At 36.1% G+C, this 18,890-nt stretch overlaps 1 protein-coding gene across 5 annotated transcripts in view; it reads right to left on the bottom strand.

The window, feature by feature from the left end:
- RTTN (rotatin) overlaps positions 1 to 18,890 on the bottom strand; it is a 217,094-nt gene that overhangs the window by 42,511 nt on the left and 155,693 nt on the right. For all 5 annotated transcript variants that reach the window (XM_032152076.2, XM_058438269.1, XM_058438270.1 and 2 more), the window contains 5 exons: positions 13,687 to 13,879; positions 11,556 to 11,646; positions 7,919 to 8,072; positions 5,195 to 5,332; positions 1,747 to 1,964 (listed from right to left, as the gene is read on the bottom strand). In XM_032152076.2, the coding sequence (XP_032007967.1) occupies positions 1,747 to 1,964; positions 5,195 to 5,332; positions 7,919 to 8,072; positions 11,556 to 11,646; positions 13,687 to 13,879 (794 nt within the window). The remainder of the gene's footprint in view (positions 1 to 1,746; positions 1,965 to 5,194; positions 5,333 to 7,918; positions 8,073 to 11,555; positions 11,647 to 13,686; positions 13,880 to 18,890) is intronic.

The raw sequence follows: 18,890 nt of genomic DNA, 5'->3' as shown, positions 1-18,890 counted from the left end.
CAAAGAGTTGGGAAATAAAATAGCCCTGGCTTTGCCTGGCTGGAAGTCTTTAAATTTCCCAGGTCCAGGAGGATTGGTTGCAGGACATCCACAGTCATCCATGCAGAGCCAGGCTCCCACAGCTATTGCCATTTTGGCCTTGGCAGGGAGGGCAGGGCCCAGCACACTGCCCTCACTGCACTCTCCTCTGAGTGAGTGAAGTCACTGAAATTCTCTGACGAGCAAAGTGTGTCAGCAAGAGCAAAAGCCTTTCCCCAAGCAGTACCGTGCTCCAACCAAAGCCAAAGTTAGGAAATTTATAATTAAATTAGATAGCGGTTGTGGTTGGGAGACTTTTGAAAAGGTTTGAATTTTCCTCCTTACAACATTCTTTAAAGTGCAAAACTGGAGACTCAGTTAATCATTGGGAAATAAAGTCTGTTGTTCTGATGGGGAATGAGAAAACTGGGACAACGTCCAGTTTTTGTTTTCAACTAAGAAAATTTAAGTGAACTGACAGTGAGGGAGTAGGTACAGGAAAGCTACGGCCTCCCAAGAATAAGAGGCTTTTAGAGAAATGCTTTGAGGAACCCTTCTCCCCTAGAGCTCTATCCAGGCTTCTGAAGGCGCTGCTGGAGATGGATGAGAAAATGGGGGAAGCCTTAACAGGCTTCTTACCTATGCTGGAAAGGCAACCAGATTCTGTAGCACAAGGGAGACAAAGTCCCCTGAGAAGGCCTGTGACACTCTCCACAGGACAGCTCCTGGGTGAACCAGGAAGCGTTTTCTCCTCTCTTACTGGCAATCCTTTCTGCATCTCAACATAATCAAGCCTTGTGCCCAAAATGCACAAGCAGTCATACCAGAAATATCTGCATGACCATGACTCTCACAGGCAAAGAAGTGGGTAAAAATCTCCAAATTCTAAGCAACAAAGGGACTATAACAAATTGGCACAGAGACAATCTTCTATCTTTGTCAAACGTGGCTGGCTGATTGGGAAGCTGACGCAAATTCTTCAGTAAACAATTCTACTACTTTTCTACCTTTCAGCGAGAAGACAAAAATCATAAAACCATATGATTAAAAAGAATAATTCTAAATACCGAAAAATCTAAAAATATTCCTGTTTGTAAAAAACAATGTACAACTTTAACTTAGTAAACACACAGTTTTTAAAAACTTACTAATCTACTTATAAAATAATACTTTAGTGATTTTAGAATGTTTTCTGATTAATAAAATTATTGATTCACATTTTAGACTGTAAACATAATTTTATAAGATAAAACAGGTAACAGGGCTTGGAAAGGGGGCATTTTCTTCCAAATGTGCCAGACAAGTCCACTTACCTATACGTGTAACCAGCCCCAAAAATCTGTGGTCCATTTATAGAAATCAAATGTCACTTAGAATATATTTTCAGAGACATAGATTTATCTTTAAAATTACAATAAATTTTGAACCATAACTGCATTCCTGAAATATATCCATTTTCGTCATGATATGAAACATTGTCTTGATCAACTGTTAGATTTAGATTAGTAATATTTCACTTCAAATTCTTATATCATATTCACTGAAGAAACTGGTCAACATAAGCGGGTGGGGCTAAGGAGGAGATAGCTAATTTAACTTTATAAACTTCTGTATCATTTAAACAGTCATAATAAGCATTACTATTTCTTAATTTAAATGACTGAGACACTGACTGAAAGTCAATTCATTTAAATGCTAAAGTTTTTGAAAAACCAAGAAATGACGTACCTGAAGAATTACATCACTAAGTCGTTCTAGAGATTTCTGATTTTCCTGAGTGTCATCAAGAAGTGAAGCCATTGTTGGACTATAGGATAAATTTGTTTTGCTCTTAGCCTGGAGATGCCCTTTTGCTTCTTCGGTCAAGAGAATAGAAAGGAATTGCAGGCTGGCAGTATACAGGGCAGGGCACGTGGCAGACAAGCCTGCACATTTGCAGAACATATCTAAAAGAATAATTTCAGATGTGAATGTTTGAAAATTTCTTCAAAATTCAATAAAGAAGGAAATCAAATTGATTTTAAAGTAACTATACTCTGGATCATCTAGATTACCAACTTGTGTGATTGTGTTGCAATTTTTAAAGGAGCTGGTACCAAATAGAACTTAAAAGCAAGACTTAGTATGCAGTGTTGGCACAATGTACAAACAAATATTTCATAGCAGTTCAGACAGCACATGAGTGGTCACGAACTGATTCACAAACTTAATACAGAGTGGAAAGAACAGACCAAACTCAAAGGAATTTACACTGAAACAGTCATTATTAATTTCCTGTTGTGAGCACTGGTTTTGTTTAATCAAAATTACATGTGTTGTTGTATATTTTATAAACTTGAAAAATTGGATTTATAATTTTGTTTGATTTTATATTTTAGATTTATGCTTGTGTGAGAATTATAACCATAAAAATTTTTACTTAGATTTTGGCTTGTACAAATTAAAGTTACATAAGAAAAATAAAGTAGCAGTAGAGTTTCATGAGAATTATGTTCATTTAAATGATGTCCAAATATTAGTCAAGTTTGAGAAAAGACTCTTATAGATAACGCAAGTTACGGAGTGACCACGAGATCTTTTAAATGTATATGGGCATATGAGATGGAAATTGATTTTAAAAAAAACAAAAACCAAAAATAAAACCATGGCAAAAAAATCAATGATAATTGTTATTAATGCTTTCATTAACATTACTATTATGAAAACCATTTATGCGGTAAGTTACTCTTGATTAGTACTATTATTACATAAAACTGTAGACATATTTTGAAGGAAGGTTTCGAATTTAATATGTATTTATTTTATCACTAGAGAAATAGTGTCAGATAAATAAGTTTAAGTCAGAGGTCAGCAAACTTTTTCTGTAAAGGGCCAAGTAGTGGGTATTTTATATTCTGCAGGTAACTGGCTTTTTCACAACTATTCTTCTCAACTGTTGTAGCATGAAAGCAGCCATATGCAATATGTAAATGAGTGTGGCTATGTTCCAATAAAACTTTATTTACCAAAACAAGCTGCAGGCCAGATTTATCTAATGTGGGTAGCATCATGCTTTCTATTGATATTATTGGTGACTCAGGTGATAAACTAATTTTCCCCCAATAAATATAAGAAGAAAAATCTCAATGTCTTAATCAGTCAATCTCTTTCAATTATTATATTTTAAACAAAATAATGATATCCTACATGGACACTGTACTCCATGGTAGACTCAGAACTCCTATATTCAGAAAACTAACAATTCTGTTCCTTGTTAAACATGCATTTGCCATAATTCTTACTATCGCTTTGGTTAAAAATTGTATCATGCATTTAAGTTTACTGAATGATCAAATGATAAAATAAATGTTAAAAAAAATCAGTCAGTTGAATTAGCAGGTACTTTGGAAGCTTAAAATAACTCAATTTTGAGTACATTTAAGCAGGTTGTTTAAAAAGGTTACATAAATGTCAGCTATGAATATTTATGTTAAAAAACAGCTTTTTTCTATGCTAAAATTTAGGAGGCTTCATGAATAATTAAAGATTAGTTATTTTAAAATTACCATGTTTATTTTAGTGGGCAACTATCATGAAAAACATCTTATAAAAATAATTACACTATACTCTTCGCATTTCTGTACTATAAGAAAATTCTGATGTGATGAGAAAGTTATTTTTATCATAACTTTCCATGTTATCATGTATACCGGATTTTATATATGAAGATGTATCCGCATACAATACACGTATGTCAGAAACGATACTGGTTTCTATACCAACACGAGAAAATTTATCTCATTGTTTTATAATCATATCATAGGTACCTTTATAAAACCACAGGCTTAAAAGTGACAAATGGGATCTAAAGAGCGTCTGCACAGCAAAACAATCATCAGAGTAAACAGGCAACCTACACCATGGGAGACAATTTTTGCAATCTATCCATCTGACAAAGGTCTAACATCCAGAATCTACAAGGAACTTAAACAAATTTACAAGAAAAAAAAAACAACCCCATCAAAAAGTGGGCGAAGGATATGAACATACACTTCTCAAAAGATGACATTTATGCAGCCAACAAACATGAAAAAAAACTCATCATCACTGGTCATTAGAGAAATGCAAATCAAAACCACAATGAGATACCATCTCACGCCAGTTAGAATGGTGATTATTCAAAAGTCAGGAAACAACAGATGCTGGCAAGGATGTGGAGAAAATAGGAATGCTTTTACACTGCTGGTAGGAGTATAAATTAGTTCAACCATTGTGGAAGACAGTGTGGTGATTCCTCAAGCATCTAGAACCAGAAATACCATTTGACCCAGCAATCCCATTACTGGGTATATACCCAAAGTTTTATAAATCATCCTACTGTAAAGACAAATGCACACGTATGTTTACTGTGGCACTGTTCGCAATAGCAAAGACTTGGAACCAACTCAAATGCCCATCAATGACAGAGTGGATAAAGAAAATGCGGCACATATACACCATGGAACACTATGCAGCCATAAAAAAAGAATGAGTTCATGTCCTTTCAGGTACATGGTTGAAGCTGGAAGCCATCATTCTCAGCAAACTAACACAGGAACAGAAAACCAAACACTGCGTGTTCTCGTTCACAAGTGAGAGATGAACAATGAGAACACATGGACACAGGGAAGGGAACATCACACACCGTGTCGGGGGATGAGAAGCAAGGGGAGGGAGAGCATTAGGACAAATACTTAATGCCTGCGGGGCTTAAAACCTAGATGATGGGTTGATAGGTGCAGCAAACCACCATGGCACATGTATTCCTACGTAAAAAACCTGCACGTTCTGCACATGTATCCCAGAACTTAAAAGTAAAATTTAAAAAAACCAACAGTGGCCAATATAATGTTCTCAATAAAAGACAGCTTCAGGGATGACATCTTTAAAAAGCTTAAAAAAATAAAAAAAATAAATAAAACCACAGGCTTTCCTAACTCGCTTTTATGTTATCTCAAAATGTGTTTCAATTTTTCAAAAATGCATTTTTTGGGGGCTCAAGAACACTGCAAATTTTTCAAAGCAAGCACCCTGATACCTCTTTTATATGCCACACCATAATTACTTAACTTTAGTGAATTTACGTATCTAAACAGGCAGAATCATTATCTCATTTTATTAGCAGAAAGCCCCCAAGATTATGCGAGTATCTGCTTACCAATCACCGCTGTCCAGTGCTTGGCCAGGGCCACGGTAACAGACGGGAGTGTGACGGCACCAGCTTTCCTCAGGAGCATGGCCAGAAGATTAAATAAATGTGTCCATGTGTGATAAAAAGCTGATATTAACTCTTTATCTATAAAATTAATCAAAACGCTTCAAGTTATTAACACAACGAAGGAAAAGAACCTTTCAAGATATAAAACTTACCACAGACACTTCATTACACTTAAAATGAGGGGTGTGCACTTATCAAACGAAGACAAATCTAATTCAGCATTATCCAAAATTTGTTTCAATTAACTTCTTTTCCATTGCTTCTTAAGATATCTCCCCTCCACCCTCCTGCATATAAAGCCACACTCACAAACTCTCCTCTTATTAAAGCATACTCAAGAACAATCAGAAGGTGTGACAAACTAAATATTAAGCCATGACTGCAGAACTATATATTGGCACATTATAAAACTATGTCATTGTTTGTGCTACTTTTGTCAGAGTAAGTTTTCCCCTATTTCCTTTATCCCCTCCGGCAGCTTCGGGCAGGGGTGAAAGGAAAGCACTGTGTGCCAAGGTCAAGGTAGAAAAGAAAGAATTTCTTTGAAGAACCAAGAAAAGTATCATCCCACAAAGAAAAGTATGACACAAAAGAAGATTCTGCAGCTCTTCCTATGGCTAAGGATGTAGCGATTCTAGGATGAGGACCCATTTTCCCTTCTCTGCACTCAGGTAAATGGAAGCTGGAGAGCAGTCATTGAGGACTCTCTCTGACCACGCCATCAGGAGGATTTGTCATCTTTTATCAAATTCCACTATAATGTAAACTTTATAGGACGTTAACCCCGAGGACATCTATCTAGGTGTACTTAAGCACCTATGAGGTACTTGAAAACTGCACCTTCCCCAGGGCAATTCTTGGTGATTCTCAACCCTTTTGTCATTAGTGGCTCTCTAAAGAGTTTATTTTAGAAATATGTTTCCTCATTGCCATCCCCACAAGATTTTAATTCCACACATATACTGTATATCTCTTTATGTACTATATGAATATCTGTACTTTGTACATAAAAAGGCTAAGTATAGAACTTACTGTTTTTATTCAATACAGGCTTAAGAATAGCCGAATAAAACATTTAAGTTGAAAATTAAATTAAAAATTAAAGACCTATTAACACCAAATTTAGCTTTGCACCTATACTTGCTGAATAATTTTTCATGTAATTTATTTACTTATATATATATATATCATCACAATGTATCAATTTATATACATAAATTAGCAATTCATATAAATACATAATAGCAATATAATAAATTCTTATAAAATCACTTAAAACTTATTTTTTTCAGAAAAAATTTTAAAAACTTCTTAAAAAAATTTTTAGTGAACTTTTAAAACCTTTTGCTAGATATGAGAAAACAATTTTTAATTTAACCAGCTAATAGATGTACATTCAGATATTGACATTTTTTCCTTTCAGCGCTTGATGTAATTAATGATGGGTTAAACAACTTTCATGTAATTAAATATATACTACTTTCATTTAATTTTCAAAGCTCAAATCATACAGAAAAGCAAGAGGATCAATAAAAAGCATTCACAAGGCAGCCAATAGCAGCCAAGATACACAGACCACCTTTTGCTATATGACCTTGGGATCAAACAATCAACCAAAGGTCCTCCAGCTGCTGTCATCTATTCACCACAGTTTTGTGGCACTAGTCTTGCATACATCTTGTGTATCTTCCATGAACTCAACGTCAATGCTTCTCAAGGAATTCTCAAGAAAAACCAAGAAGAGAAATAGTAATAAGATTGTCTCAGGTAGAGTGGAGCTTTGGAAGCCTACAAACCATTTTAATTTCTAAGATGTTTTTGCCTCACCCTCTTCTCCCCAGAATCAATTTTCACTCCTTAGGGACTGGGGGTGATATCGCCTTGTTGAGCTTGTCCAGTCTAACCTAATAAGCTTAGTTAGGGTATCACTGCCACTTGTTGAATTTCTAAGGAATTACTATTCCCTTAACATCGAGATCATTTTAACACTGATGAGATGCTAAGAACTGGCTTTGCTGGGTATCATAACACACTTCATTTTCTAGACCTAAAACCAAGTAAATCCGTCGTTCAAATAAAACTGAAAGGCAAAGAGAATTACCAAATGGTCAATTACTTCATTATAAATGATTGTTTCCATTTTTAAAACAATTATATTAGATTTTGACAAAGATCCTACTTTGCTTTAATTTTCTCCACTAAGCATTACATTCAACTTTTCATCATAAAATATTTTCCCCTGGAGATAACATTAGATCACAAAATATATACACATTTCAATAATTTAGGACCTTAGGAAATTTTTGATATATTCTAGATTGGCTTATACTTGTTATTGGGAATGTTTTATTAAGTTTTTGGCCTTAGCCATAGTTTATAAGAATAATTAATACCCAGAACTCACTGTACTTTCTGACATCACACGGAGAGCTTTGCCCTCATTTAAACTGAAAACTCAAGGGTAGTCCTTTATTATACTACACACTTGTCTTAATTGGTACCACTAAAATGCACCCAAACTATAAAACACATTATCAAAGCCTTCCAAAACACTAGCAAAAAGAAATTCAAAAAGTAACCTTCAAGTGAATATCTGAAACAGAGTAAGTTTTTTTTTTCTCACTATTATTCACTTACATTCTAAACTAAAACAATTAAGCTTACCTAATACATCTTTGGTACATACGGTGAGAATGCCAATGATATTGGTGATAAGAGGTTTCATAAGCTCATCCTGAATCACAAGGTCAGGCTCCACCAATAAACATGACTGCAGAAGCCTGGACAAAGAGGATAGGTATTCCAGGAGAAACGAAACCTGTTTGAAAAGGAGACAGGGTAAAATCAAACATGCCATATAAAAAGCCCATCTCAGTGATACAGTATTTTACTTTTGTAACACAATAAAAAATAAAATATTAACCATAATTTTTCAAGATCTGAAATTAACACATAGCAGACAAAGCATTATTTTTCTCATAAGCATGTCATTAACAGCCATATTAATACTGTCAACTATACACCAAACAAAGCAATGTTTTCAAAGTCAAGTTTTGAATTCCATTTAAAGAAGTAAAGTCTTGGCCAGGTGTGGTGGCTAACACACCTGTACTGTAATGCCAGTCCTTTGAGAGGCCAAGGTGGGCAGATGGCTTGAGCCCAGGAGTTTGAGACCAGCCTGGGCAATATGGCAAGATCCTGTTTCCACAAAAAATATAAAAATTAGCCAGGCCTGCAGTCCCAGCTACTTGGGAGGCTGAGATGGCAGGACCACTTAAGCCCAGAAGGTAGAGGCTACAGTGAGCTGTGATCACACCACTGAACTCCAGCCTGGGTGACAGAGTAAAACCCTGTTTCAAAAGAAAAAAAAAAAGTCTCCATATTTTTCAAGTAGTCAAATTATGAAATCAATATTATGGAAGAAGTAGAAAAGTGCATAACAAAGCCATAAAGTCTATAATTTTGTAAAGAAAGAAAGATTACAAAAATACCCTTCAAAGTGCGTAAGTGGGGGTGGGGGAAAGCTAGCCTAATAGCCTAGTTATTGCTACAAATAAAATGCAAATATGTTCAATTATTGCCCTCAGCGTAAAAATACTATTATTAATTATAAAAGAAAAAATTAAATCATCTTCAATATCACCAACAAAACCATCTCTGGAATTTGCCTGATGCTAATATTGTTAAGTATTAACTGGCAAAAGTACTTTTCAGAAAAATAATCCTCTGAATATGTAACAATTAAAGAATGAGCTGTGATGTCTCATTTGTCCACTACCCTCAAGCCATGAGCCAGTTACATATAAGTGAATTTTATAAAGATATTCTGAAATCAGTCATTCTCTCTCTCTGTACACACACACACACACACACACACACACACACACACACACACACACACTTTTTTTCCTCTCACCTTATTCTGGGGTTGTAAGAGTGTAATGAAGAGTCGAGAGCCTGTTGTAAATTTGTGGAGTACGTGTCCCTGAGGTCAATGGTCTCAGACTATTTACAAATAGTTCTGTCCTACTTCTCCTGATGAATACGTCCTCCCTTTATCTCATTTGCCAACTTACTTTATATAAAAGTGTAGGTGGCTCCAGGTTTCACAAACTCTTCAGTTTGTGAAATTTAATTTGTTTACTGCCGTGAAGTCTTGAGACTTCATATTAACTTCATATTCTACACTACTGAAATTATAGCAAGTCTGACCTCTGGATGTATGAAATATTACCATAAATAGATAAACCATGCCAGGTGAGGCAAGAAGAAGTGTTATAGAGAAAAAGCGGAATTGCTATAGATTCTTTTGTATATGATCACATTCAAGATTAAATAAAATATTAATATATTGAGTAGTTGATAAAGTAACTCTTTTTCTATGTATGGCCCTCTTCAAAAAAAAATACCAACCAACTGACCACAAACTTTAATACATCATACCTTTAGCAGAGTATAACCCCACCAGCAGGGCTCTGACCACCCCATCTGCTGCAGGCACTCGCAGCCTGCTCCCTCACCTCCCCAGCTTTCTGCTTAAGTGTCACCTTCAGGAGGCCCCTCCCCTTGCTGACAGACCCTTTTACCCATCCTCAATTACTTTTTTCCATACCATTTGTGACTATCTGATAAAATGCATTTTATTTACTTGTTCACTGTCTGTCTCCTGCATTTATGGCACAGACTGTACGTGAGGAGAGATGCTCATCTGCTTTGTTCAAGGATATATCACTAGCACCTAGAACAGAATCTGGTAAAGCAGAGGCTCAAGAATTTCCTGGCATGAGTGAATGATCTTATATACATACTAAGAGCCCAGAAGCATTTAATCTGCATAAGGCCACCTAGTGCAGTGGTTAAGAATGTGGGCCCTGGAACTGACCTGCATGGGTTGGAATCTATGTCAGAGACCTTGGACAAGTCACTCATCTCTCTGGGCCTCAGGCATTTCCTTTATAAAATGACATTAATGATAACTTCATGATTCTTGTGAAGATTACATGAATTAACAAAAACAAATGCCCATAAATGTTTGCTACTGCTATTATTCATTCATCGCACAAGTATCAAGGGAGCACCTGTCATGAGACAAGCCCTGTGCCAGACACTCAGAACACAACGGAACACAACAGCCAGTAAGGTCCTGACTTCATGGAGCTGACTGTGCCCCTCTGGCCTCATTTTGCCCTCACAGATTCTGCTCCAGCCACTCCACCCTCCTTGCTGTTTCTTGGATAGGCCAAGCATACCCCAACCTCAGGGGTCTTGCAATGACCACAGGACTAGCTTCTTCACTAACTTCGGGTCCCACGTCACTGCCTAATTGTCCTAAGTGGAATAGCCCTACCCTTCCAACTCTGACATCACTTCCTGTCCCCTGCTTTAGTTTTTCTTCTGAGATGTCTATCATCTTCAGGCATATATGGATTTTCTAATTATCTATTCTCCCAACTTGAGGAAGGGTCTTTGTTTTATTCACTTGGAGAAGATCCAGGCACACAGCAAGTACTCAACAAAGATTTGTTGGATGGAGAGCAGAAAAATGGAGGAGACAGTCATTATGCAATAGGCATGCTCAGGTGAAAACACTGCACCAGGACAAGAGCTTCAAAGACCATGTGTGTAGCATTCCCAAACTTTGTAACGGGGTCTGTCTTATTCAGCTCAAAGAACACATCTCAAAGCAAGAGATATTGGTCTACTTCACCTTTAATTCATCATCCCCTAAATAAATCTTGTGGCCCTCCTTAAAATTTGATTTTGAAATAAAATTTCTGTTAGCAACAGCTACATGAATAATTGTTAAGCATGTTTATAAATAGATTCTAGCTATAGGCAAGAATTTAAAACAGTAAATATCTGTGCAGGAACAAGAATAAATCATTTTTATCAAATTGGGTTTTGAAAATACACGTAAGTTAGCCACCAAATATTTTAACAACTTTAACTTTGGTGTAAATAACAGAGATAGCCTAAAATCACAGAAGCAGGAGGCAAACTATACCAATGTCCCTCTTTATTGAAGTGGTGCTCCAAGATATCCAGACACTTGATTATACATTTAAAGCTGGTTAATGATGGAGTCAAGAATAGAATCTAGGTCTTCAAACCCCATCTCTCTTTTCTAACATCCAAACATGTCCCATATTAAAATTTTAAGTAACATATTTCAAATAATCTCATCATACCATGTATATTTTGAGAGGTTTTCATCCTTTTCCTATGACTAGTATCTCCTCAGCAAGATTTTTATTTTTGACACCTAATGTAAACAAACCCCAAACAGACTTGAGACGCTTACCTGAGCCTGAGTGTGTTCAGCTGGAGGCGATGAAGGCAGCAGGACTCTGAGTTTCTGGACACATGTCTGTATGAGGGTAGCATCTGCAATGCTGTGATGATCAGAAAAAGAAAATCCTTCAGAAGATTAGTATACTTTTTATTAAAGATTAAGAAATCAGAATTTGAAGTTTAAAGGTAACTCGAATACAATTCAAGAGAAAGGATCTTTATAAGCAAAGAAAATATTTATAAAAAGATATCTCAAATAATTTCAAATTGTATCCTGGGTTACCTTCAAACAGGAAAATATCTTGTCAGAGAAAAGTGAGAAGCAAAGAGTTGTGAAGAAAATATCTAAGGAAACCTAATAAAAAGCAGAACAAAATATAATACAGCCCATTCGGAAAGAAAGCAAATGAGTAACAGGAACCTTGGTGGTTACTTTCCTAATAAAATAGCAAAAATACTGGCTAAAATAGCAACAACACTGTTCATATTTAGAAAGTAAAAAACAAAATAAAGTAAAACAGGCCGGGTGCGGTGGCTCATGCCTATAATCCCAGCACTTTGGGAGGCCAAGGTGGGTGGATCACCTGGGGTCAGGAGTTCGAGACCAGCCTGGCGAACATGGTGAAACCTCGTCTCTACTAAAAATACCAAAAATTAGCCGGGCGTAGTGGCAGATGCCTGTAATCCCAGCTACTCAGGAGGTTGAGACAGGAGAATCGCTCGAACCCGGGAGGCGGAGGTTGCAGCGAGCCGAGATCGCCCCATTGCACTCCAGCCTGGGCAACAAGAGTGAAACTCTGTCTCAAAAAATAATAAAAATAAAAAAATAAAAATAAAGTAAAACAAGTAGGATTTTTTTAAAGTCGAAAATGAAAAACAGATATGGAAATATGATAAGCCTTTGCCATAATAGGTCTTTTAATGCCCCTGTGGCCTCAATGCCACATCAGACTCTTAGCTGACTCGTAAGAAGCAAAGGAGATCTTATCCCTAGAGCTCTATTTTGGTCATCTTCAGGCAGGAGCATCCAGGAAGGAAAGCCAACTGACTAGCAGTTACTTTTCCAATCTGAGTAGGCACAGTAAAAACATGACCAATAAATATTAAAGCCAGAACAAACTCATACTCCATTGCATATCATACATGTTAAAGGAATAATTACAATCGAATGAAGTGAAACAAGGAATACTTCTTTTAGAGTTTATATTTCTTAGAGTTTTCTTAATATCCCAGAAAGAAAGAGAAGGCACTATGATTTGGCAAAAAGACGGAAGACATTTCAGATGGTGAATGTTCAAAGGTAAAGGGACAGAGAGACAGAGAAATGCAAATAAACATGTGGTCAAAAGGAGGTGGGTGTGGTTGGCTAGAATAAACTGAACGCCAGAAGAAAAGAGAAGTAATACTTAAGGGGGTATCCTAGATACCATCACTTTCAATTCTCACACTAACCCCATTAAATAGGTGTTAATGACACAGTAGGGAGTAACTTCCCAAGGCTGCAAGCTACTGAGTGAATGAACTATCATTAGACCTTAGGTCAGCCTGAATTCAGTATCTAGTCGTTTTCTACTATAATTTACTAGAAATTCAGAAAAATTATGTTACAGACTGATTAATATCAAATAAGTGAGTAATAAAAATTCAAACAATTTTTCTTTGAATTTAATTTCCCTAAATTTTATCAGAATACTTTTTGATGAAAAGTTTAATTTCCCATAACAAAATAACTCCAAATGAATTTAACCAATAATTTTTCAACCCAGGGACATTATTCTGATATGACCACTAAAAAGATGAATTCCCAAAGTCCCTCACATCCATTAAGAATAGGGGATAGCACCATATTCCTTAAGTGTGCTGGAGGATAAATAAGGTTTAGGATCCATGAATTTTAGAAAGCAGGAGTTTTTCTTTGGCCTTAATAGTCGAGATAACAAACTAATACAAGTGCTTTACTAGATGTAAAATAAAAACCATCAAGACAATTCTGGCAAAAGCAAAATCCTAGAGTTCAATGAGCCTAAAAAAAGAATAAAGCTATATTCCCACGTCACATGAAATCTTATATCAAGTCATGAATACAGCTTGTGTAAATTTATCTCGACTAACATGCCCCTCTAGGAGTATTTATCTCTTACCTACAGAGAAGTTCTATGAGATGAGCTTGTCGAAAAGCCTTTGCAGTGTCTCTGGGAGCAATCGTCAAGAGGTTGTCCAAGAGGCTGCACATTGCTGAAAGAAGAGATGGAGTAACAAAAACACACGGTTTGGGCAGGGGAGCAGAAAGAGATGAATCATGAGGTGGCCGTGGTGATGTACCTTCCTGGTGACCTATTATTGAAAATAAACATAAGAATTATTATTTTATTTACCTTACAGCTATGTACAATACTCAAAAGTTCTTATAATCACAGGAAAGTTCCTGAAAATGATAATATATAGTTGGGGAATTGCCTTAGCTGCTTGGCTCATCTTAACCTTGAGGTTAGGGAGTCAGGCTACCCCTACTACTCCTGACCTCCACCCTCCACCATGTGTGGATGTAGACGTGTACACACGGACATTGTCGTATGCAGAAAAGACAAGTCAGAAAGGGCAGAACATGACTTCATGCCCCAAGTATTCAGACACTGAGGAACAAACAGATGATTTACAATCCTTTTTCTGAAACTCGAGGGGCCAGAGGTGTGCCCAAATTCAAATAATCTTTAGGTTTTTTTCAGAGTAAAATCTTACTATTTTTATTATTTTTTAATTTTTAATTATGGATATATATAATCATTGTACATATTTATGGGGTACACATGATATTTTGATACAGGCACACTATGTGCAATGCTCAAATCAAGGTAACTGGGACATCCATCACCTCAAACATTTATCATTCCTTTGTGTTGGGAACATTCCAACTCCTTTTAGTTATTTTGAAATATACAATAAATTATTGTTAACTATAGTTACCCTGTTGTGCTACTGAACACTAGATCTTATTCCTCCCAACTATATTTTGTACCCACTAACCATCCCCTCTTTATCTCTGGCTCTCCACTCTTTAGCCTCTGGTAACCCTCATTGTACTCTCTATCTTCATGAGTTTAACTTTTTTTTTTTTTAGTTCCCAAATATGAGTTGCAATATTTGTCTTTCTGTGCCTGGCTTATTTCATTTAACACAATGGCCTCCAGTTCCATCCATGTTGCTGCAAATGACAGGACTTCATTCTTTTCTCTGAGTAATATTTCATTGTGTACATACAGGGTTCATTTTCTTTATCCATTCATTTGCAGACGGAACTTAGACTGATTCCTTATCTTGGCTATCATGAATGGTGTTGCAATCAGCATGGGAGTGCAGCTATCTTGTTGATATACTTTTTTTTTCTTTTAGATACATACTCAGCAGCTGGATTGCTGGATCAGAGGGTAGGTTCTATTTTTAGTTTTTGAGGAACCTGCATACTGTTCTCCACAGTGGTTCCCAACAACACTGTAAGAGAGCTCTCTTTTCTCCAAAATACTTTTAGACTTTAGAACAGTAATAAGGTACCTGCACCCTACATTAGTTAACACCTCCATTAACCTTTGAGCATTCCCTTACTTTCCGGCAGAGCAAGATGTTCCAGGTTCATCTTGTTCTTTCCTCACCCAAGCTCTAAAATTGGATATTTGTTCCAAAGTGTTGATTCCCTAAAGTGGAGAATGGAGTTTGGAAAGCAAGATTTGGGCACTAAACGTATACATTGCTATTTAGTGTGTCATTGTTTCTAAGCTAGAAAACATGTGTGTATATACGTATGCATGCACATACGTACCCCTGGGCACATAAACATATATTTTATCTATGAATTAAAAATCATTAATTTGCCTGTAATTCCAGAATTTTGTGAGGCTGGGGTAGGAGGATCGCTTTAGGCAAGGAGTTCAAGATCAGCCTGAGCAACACAGAGAAACCTATCTCTACAAACAGATTTAAAAATGAACCAGGCATGGCAGCACATTCCTTTAATCCTGGCCACTCGGGATGAGGTGGGAGGTTCACTTGAGCCCAGGAGGTCGCAACTGCAGTCAACTATGGTCACAGCACTGTACTCCAGCCTGGATGACAGAGTGAGACCTCATCTCTTAAAAAACAAAATAATTGATTCATACTGAAAGCTCCAAATATAATCCAACATTAAATATCTTCCTCCTTCCATATTTGTAATTTTCCTTATGTGAAAGTAAAAAATCTGGCTTTCATTGTCTACAATATATTTACTTATTTGCCTTGCCTTATGAACACAATAAGTAGTTTCAGAATTTCTAACTAATAATACTGCAAAAAATAAAACTAGTAACTAGAGTTCAATGCTTGGTTACAGTTATTTTTGCCAAAAGTCTGAGGACTAAAGTCCTAAAAATAAGTCTGAGAGTTACTGGGGTTACTTCCTCTCTCACTTCAATGCTATTCATGTGAAGTGTAGCTGGATTAATTTGTTTGTATTCCATGTTATTGTTTCCCATTTTTGTTGATTTTATTTTTATTTTCAGCAAGTAAAACATACATGATTATGAAAGTCAACCTATACAAGAAGATACATGCAGAGAAGGGTCACTATCCCACCCCTCAATCTCTTCTACACTGTTCCCATCCTCTCTTATTTCCTAACTCCCACCCATTCTCATAATTAATCTCATTCATTTCCAGCTCTTCCTTCCTGTTTTCTTTCTACACAAATAGATACACGTATTTTAAATTTCCCCTTCTTTTATATGCAAAAGTAGAAAACTGTAAATATCATAAACTATAAATACTCTCTATCATTGTGCTTCTTTCTCCACTTGACAATATTTCCTAAAATTTGTTCCATATCTGTTTGAAGATATCCTCCCCCCCCTTTTTTATTTTTTTTTTTTTGGAGAAATGGTCTCTCTGTTGCCCAGGCTGGAGTCTGATGCAATCATGGCTCACTGAAGCCTCAAAGCCTGGGCTCAAGTGATCCTCCCACCTCAGCCTCCTGAGTAGCTGAGACCACAGGTGTGTGCCACCATGCCTGGCTGATTTATTTTATATTTTGTAGAGATACAGTCTCACTATCGTGAGAAGTATCTCCCACCTCAGCCTCCAAAAGTTCTAGGATTATTGGTGTGAGCTGCTGTGCCCAGCCCCCTCTTTCTAATAGCTGTAGTTCTCCACTGTTATTTTAAAAACAAATTTTATTTATAAATAATTTTGTTATATGTTTATCATTATCTATATGTTGTTATATATTTATCAAAAACTATCCTTCTTACAGGCATTTGTGTTGTTTCCATGTTTTATAATTACAAACAATGCTTGCTAAATTATCAAGTACATATGTATTTTTATATTGCTGGAGATACAAGAGAATTCCTAGAAGTGGAATTGTTTAATCAAAGGTAAATACACAGTTTTGTTATCTGTTGCCAAATTTCCTTCCAAAATTGTACTAATTTGCATTTTCTCTAACAATGTATGAAAGTGCTTATTTTCCACAGCCTCGCCAAAAGAATGTACTGCCAATACTTAATTGTTGGCAATTTAATAAATAAAAAAGTATCTTCGGGTAGTATTAATTTGTATAATATTTTTCCAAAGATAAAGGCTACTTTTAGGTCCTTTGTAAATTATCTTTTCATGTTTTCTGCTCACTTTTACGTGAGAGTTTGTGTTCTTTTCCCCTCAAATATTATGTCTGTAATCCCAGCCACTTGGGAAACTGAGACAGGAGGATTACTTGAGTCCAGGCGTTCAAGACTACAATGAGCTATGACCATGCCACTGCACTCCAGCCTGGGTGACAGAGCTAGATCCTGTCTCTTAAAAAATAATGATAAATCTTTGGAAATAAAAATGGAAAAAATTAAATTGAGATAATTCTAATGAAAATTGTCCAAATGATTTCAAGGGAAATCTTTCAGTATTCATAAAATATGTATTACATATCTTCAGCACTTCTAGAGCAAGCATATAGAAACCTTTTCTGAATTTTTCTGTAAAGAGAGCTAGTTCAGAATATAAATTGATACATATTTTTTCAATTTTCTTGCTCATTTATTTTGTAAAACTAAGGAGGACATTTGACACCCTGATCTCTTATTTCCAAGTTTTGAAAAAAAAGGAATATACCTGATAGCGTCATACATCACCAAAAAATTGTGAGAATTAATCCTCTGTTCATGCCTCCCCTTTCTGTGGGTATTCTTTCTTCCATATGCTTTTTTTTTTTTTTTTTGGTCATATATATGTGCTGAAATGATTGGCAAAGAGTAAAATTGCATAAATATACATTTAAAGCATACTATTTGTGGACAGGCATGGTGGCTCATGTCTGTAATCCCAGCACTTTGGGAGGCCAAGGCAGGTGGATCATCTGAGGTCAGGGGTTAGAAACCAGCCTGGGCAACATGATGAAACCCAGGCTCTACTAAAAATACGAAAATTAGCCAGGTGTGGCGGCACACCTCTGTAATCTCAGCTACTCAGGAGGCTGAGGCAGAAGAATCACCTGAACCCAGGAGGCAGAGGCTGCAGTGAGCCAGGATTGCGCCACTGCACTCTAGCCTGGGCAACAGAGTGAGACTGCCTCAAAAAAAAAAAAAAAAAAAAGCATAATACTTGAAAATAAAATAAATTTAAAATCAAGGGTAATCCAAACAAAAAACAGAAAGCCTGTATGTCCACACAAATGCCTATATCACGTGATGAATGGGTAAATGTAATATATTCATACAGTGGAATATTATTTGTCAATAAATAAATGAAGTTCTGATACATGCTAGAACATGGATGAACCTTGAAAACAGCACACAGTTACACAAGACCACATGTTATATGATTCCATTCATACAAAATGTCCAAAACGGACAAATCTATAAAGAAGGAAAGTAGATTAGTGATTCCTTAGAGTGCCAAGAATGGGGGAGACATGGAGTGACTGCTAATGGGTATAGGGTTTTTTTGCAGGATGATGGAAATATCCTAAAATTGATCGTGGTGACGGTTGCACAACTCTGAATATACTTAAAACCAATAAAGTATACACTTTAAACAAGTGAATTATACGGTATGTGAATTATATCTCAACAAAGCTGTTAAAAATAAGAGTAAGGCAACATGCTTTTAGAGATAAATGTTCATGAAACTCATGATCGAATGTTATTTCATGCCCTATGTCCTTAGCCATTTAAATAATCTGAGTTTGCTCCTTTTGTTCTTAAGATCAAATGAGTATTTTCTATATTTAAATAATTTTATATATAGTGAACATGAATTACTAAAACCCAAAATGGAACACTGTTTAGGAAATTATTGGAATAAATATTGTAATGAAAGTTCAAAG

The sequence above is a fragment of the Hylobates moloch genome, unplaced genomic scaffold, assembly GCF_009828535.3.
Source record: "Hylobates moloch isolate HMO894 unplaced genomic scaffold, HMol_V3 SCAFFOLD_5, whole genome shotgun sequence".
Lineage (NCBI taxonomy): Eukaryota > Metazoa > Chordata > Mammalia > Primates > Hylobatidae > Hylobates > Hylobates moloch.
The sequence above is the reverse complement of the archived record's forward strand: the minus strand, read 5'-3'. Positions and strand labels throughout refer to the sequence as shown.